This window comes from Hemibagrus wyckioides, linkage group LG16 (assembly GCF_019097595.1).
Source record: "Hemibagrus wyckioides isolate EC202008001 linkage group LG16, SWU_Hwy_1.0, whole genome shotgun sequence".
NCBI classification, from domain to species: Eukaryota; Metazoa; Chordata; class Actinopteri; order Siluriformes; family Bagridae; genus Hemibagrus; species Hemibagrus wyckioides.
Window position 1 is genome coordinate 22,220,001 of NC_080725.1, and position 5,000 is coordinate 22,225,000.

A 5,000-nucleotide genomic window follows, 5' to 3' on the forward strand; every position below is an offset into this window, starting at 1 on the left:
AAGAAAAAATGGACAAGGCGCTACAAGCTAACACATGGCAGCTTGACAACCGTGTGTGTGTGTGTGTATGCAAATTTAGAACCCTGTTTATATTCGGACACAAAATAAGGAGTTAGCGAACGCTGACAGCTGAAAAGGTTACAGAAAGTGAAGACGCTGCTTTTTCAGGAGGAAAAAGCAGGAACCTTTTCAGGAACTTTGGATTCCAAACATTTGTCTCCTATCCACAATTAAGCTTCATCAGAAAGCTCCAGAACCTAGCAAAGGCTAAACTAAGTTCTATGAAGAATTTGCTCAGTCTTTACTCTCTCAAAAGATTCCAGGAAGATTGTTCCATAAAAATGTTTACATTTCTATTTTATCAGTCATTTCTGAAAACTAGAACATGCTTAAGGTAAGCGATTTCTGGAATTCTAGACGTTTCTCAGAACTTATAAATTGATAAACAGAGTTCCTTAAACGGTTTCAGAATTCTTCTCAGAAGATTCCCAAAACCTAGATCATAACACACAGAGTGCCATAAAAATTTCTGGACCTCTTTACTTCATCAGAACATCAGGGAATTCTGAAGATGCTATACAGGATTCCATAAAAATTTCCGGACCTCTTTACTTCATCAGAACATCAGGGAATTCTGAAGATGCTATACAGGATTCCATAAACATTTCCAGACCTCTTTACTACCTCAGAAGATTCAATAATTCTGAACATGCTATACAGGGTTCCGTAAAGATTTCTGGACCTCTTTACTACCTCAGAAGATTCCAGAATTCTGAGCATGCTATTCAGAGACTCCGAAAGATTTCTGAGCTTATTTACTTCCTTAGAACAGGATTCTATAAAGATGTATGAGACTCCTTGCTTCCTCAAAAGATTCCAGAATTCTGAGCATGCAATAAAAGATTTCCAGACCTCTTTACATTCTCCGAAATCCCAGGACATGCCATACAGTGTTCCATATACACTTCATCTAAAAACATTCCAGAACTTTCAGCACGCTAGACTGAGTTACAGAGCCATTGTTTAATTAGTGCCACTTCTATCACCTGGGTGATTGCTGAGATTTTTTCTTTCGTCTCTCAGTGAGAACATAGTTAAGCGTTAGATACCAGCTCCTGAAACATGCGGTCACTCGGCATGTGTGGTCTCCAGCAGTCGACAGTTTCCGAGCAACCGCATCACACTAATGACCAGAAACGTAGTAATGAGGCCAACGTTACTGCTCTTCTGATGTGTCACGACACGGCTCACACTGACGCCAACCGCTGATTACATTTTCAAACATCTGTCCTGACCTCCGACAGCTCGGCGGACGCCGGTCATCAGACGCAGGTTCTGCTCTCGCATGGCACAATTTACATGTGTGACTTAACAGAAATGATCAGCGAGGGTAACGTCATGCCGGAATCCTGCAGTGTGAAGAGTGTGACATCTTTGGGTTAACTGGAAATTTCTCCTTGGACGTTTTAAAGGCTATTTCAGGCCACATGTAGTGCACTATGTAGAGAGGAAGTCACGTTAATTTCAGCCTCGCCTTGTAGAAGACAGAAGAAAGCCTACCCCGATCAGGCATAACATTATGACCAGTGCCAGGTGAAGTGAATAAGACTGATCATCTCCTCATCATGGCACCTGTTAGTGGGTGGGATATATTAGGCAGCAAATGAACGTTTTGTCCTCAAAGTTGATGTTAGAAGCAGGAAAAATGGTCAAGCGTAAGGATTTGACCTTTGAGTTTGACCAAAAGGGCCAAAATGTAATGGCTAGACCACTGGATCAGAGCATCTCCAAAACTGCAGCTCTTGTGGGGTGGGTTGTTCTCTAGTGGTCAGTATCTATGGTTCAAAAGTGGTCACAGGAAGGAACAGTGGCGACAGGGGTCATGGGAGGTCAAGGCTCATTGATGCACGTGGGGAGCGAAGGCTGGCCAGTGTGATCCGATCCAACAGACGAGCTACTGTTGATCAAACTGCTGAAGAAGTTAATGCTGGTTCTGATAGAAAGGACTCAGAATACACAGAGCAAGACGGGTCAGGGCTGTTCTGGCAGCACCAACACAATATTAGGCAGGTGTTCATAATGTCAAAAAGTCAAGTCAAAGTCAAAGAAGCTTTACTGTCACTTCAACCATATGTAGCTGATGCAGTACACATTGAAGTGAAACAACGTTCCTCCTAGACCAGAGGTGCTACACAGAACACAGACAAAGTACAGTGACGCAGACAAACATAGAGCTATGACATAGAGATAAAAAAAATGTAACTATAATTTAAAAATTAAAATTAAACTAAAAAAAATTAAACTATGCTTAAGGTGCAGTCTTTAAGAACTAGACATACAACAGAAGTGCAGAGGAAGACAAGACAAGACAAGACAAGACAAGACAAGACAAGACAAACAACATATAGGCCGACTTTGTGCAATGAACAAGACAATGTGCAAAGAACAGTGTATACAGTGACTGCAGATATTAAAGCGACACATGTAAACAGGATTAATATAAATATATATAAATGTAAAGTGGCATGTGCGTGCAAACAGGACAATTTAGTGTGTGTGTGTGTCTAGCACAGTTCAGTTCAGTAATGTTATGCCTGGTCAGTGTATATATATATATATATTTATGTATATCTTTATTTCATTTTATACAACTGAGCACTTGAGGGTTAGGAGCCTTGCTCAGGGGCCCAGAAGTGGCAGCTTGGTGGACCTGGGATTCAAACTCACAACCTTCTGATCAGTAGCCCAGCTACAACATCCATGGTTCATCAGCCATTTTACAGAGTCTCTGGAGCAGAGAAAGGTAAGGGCCTTGCTCAAGGGCCCCACAACAGCACCGACTATACACAAACTGACATGTAGAATAGCAGGAAGTGACACAAACTCAACTTAATCCATTCCAAATATAAATGAAGACAGTTTTATCGTCACAGGCTGCAGGTGTTCCTCAGGTCCTCAGCACTCTGAACATGAACATGAGCGTCGTTCTCCTTTCACGTCGATCTCTGATCCGTGTCCTTGTGTTTTGTTGTTGTTGTTTGTTTAGCATGTCACGCGTGTTATTGTGATTTGAATCCCGTCTCCTCTTTCATCTTGTCTTCCTGCTGAGTCTTGATTGTGTTCACCTGCTTCCTGTTTACATCCTGATTGTTGTCTATTGATCCAGTTTATTGTCAGTGGAGTCCAGTGTGTCTAAAACAGCAGCTGATGCACATTTAGGGGCGAGATCGACTAGCGCGCTACGTTCATCACTCAAAATTAGCAGCTAACAGATCGCAATAATAAATCTTGTACCTGAATAAAATTAGAACCTTTTAGATAGATAGATAGACTTTATTGATCCCATGAGAGAAATTCTTAATTCGTTGATGGTGAGATACGGAGAATTCTGCGATAAATGCAAGAATTGCACAAACTAACACGGAGAGGAGGCAGAAACCCCTGAATGTATCGCTCATCGCCATGGTAACCGCAAACGGATAAAAAAAAGCAACAACATTCATTATTAAATAAAAGTCGCACATCTGAGGCAAATTTCACGATGAGTGCTGTATTTTTTAACGCCTCGTCCAATCCGGTTTCCTCTTCGTACGGGAAAACACGTGACATGTCTCGAGACACGAGAGCACGAGTCACTCGGAGGAATCTGAGGCAGCATCGCCTTTATTATTTATCCCCTTTGGACAGCTGCGTGAATCTCAGCAGCGCCTCGCTGCTTTTTAAGACTTGCTGTCAGCCGTCTGCCTGCACCTGATTTAGAGTCCTGTCGCTCGAGATAATGCACACACTGCCTCGTTAAAGTCGGCCCGGCTCGCCTCAGCACGGCGTCGGCCAATCAGGTGCGGCGGGGGGAGGAGCCTCGGAGAGAGAGAGAGAGAGAGAGCGAGAGAGAGAGAGAGAGAGGAAGCCGGGCCGCGTGATTGACGGGCGTTCTGCGTCATTGCAGCAGCGGGAGGTTTTATGAGATGTGTGTTTGAGAAAATGAAAGTCTCACACACTCACTCACTCACTCACTCACTCACACACACTCACACACTCACACACACACTCACACACACACACACTCACACAGATCTTTCTAACACACTCACCTGCCATGTGAGGGGGGCAGGTAACAATGACGGCTTTGCATGTGATTTTGCTCACGCCAGTCTTCACCTGCACGCTCTCTTCATCCTGTGAGACAACACACACACACACACACACACACACACTTTGAAGCCTATGGAACACACTCATAAAGCTGCATATGAAAACATCTCGAGAGATTTATAAGCTTCCCAAAAGGCACAGAGCATCAAAGTTCAGAAATCTTTCCCCACACACACACACACACACACACACACACACACACACACACTATTGTTCCAGAGGCAGAGCAGCATTAGTATGCTAGAATCAGTGTTCAGCTGTAGATAGCGCTACAAGTGGTAAAGCTATCAGATTAATTATTTTTCCCGGCACTGAGGTAGGAACGTCACTTCAGTTTAATATGAAGGAGCTCCTTCATCTGTTTTACACCAGAGGATTGATTCATTTTCTAGAACCACGGCTCCGAGCGTAGTGCAGCTACAAATCACCCGTTTATATCCGTGTCCTCGTTCTGGCATGAGGAAGGGAAGGAACTCGTACAGCAGATGTTCTACAGCGTGATGTGCTGAGGAATAAAAACGCTCGGACGGGACGATGTGAGCAACCTGAGCCTCCTACATCCATCTTTTTATCGTAGTTATCAGTGTGTGTAAATATTCCTCGGTTTATAAATGTTAATAACTGAGGAGAAACACGATCACTCAAAAAGTACAGAGAAAAAGAAAAGCTGGAAATATCTTCTAAGTAATGAATAGTCAATTCCAATGTTAGAGGCGTGGCCTGTGTGTGTGTTCCAGTGAAGGAGGCGTAACCTGTGTGTGTGTGTGTGTGTTCCAGTAAAGGAGGTGTGGCCTGTGTGCGTGTGTGTGTGTCTGTTCCAGTGAAGGAGGTGTGGCCTGTGTGTGCGT

General features: G+C 43.5%; 1 protein-coding gene across 1 annotated transcript in view; it reads right to left on the reverse strand.

Annotated features, from left to right (window-relative positions):
• The window catches only part of si:ch211-127i16.2 (amine oxidase [flavin-containing] A), a 75,873-nt gene that overhangs the window by 49,929 nt on the left and 20,944 nt on the right, over window positions 1-5,000 (reverse strand). The window contains exon 8 of the mRNA XM_058411438.1: window positions 4,092-4,176. Coding sequence (XP_058267421.1) covers window positions 4,092-4,176 — 85 coding nt within the window. The remainder of the gene's footprint in view (window positions 1-4,091; window positions 4,177-5,000) is intronic.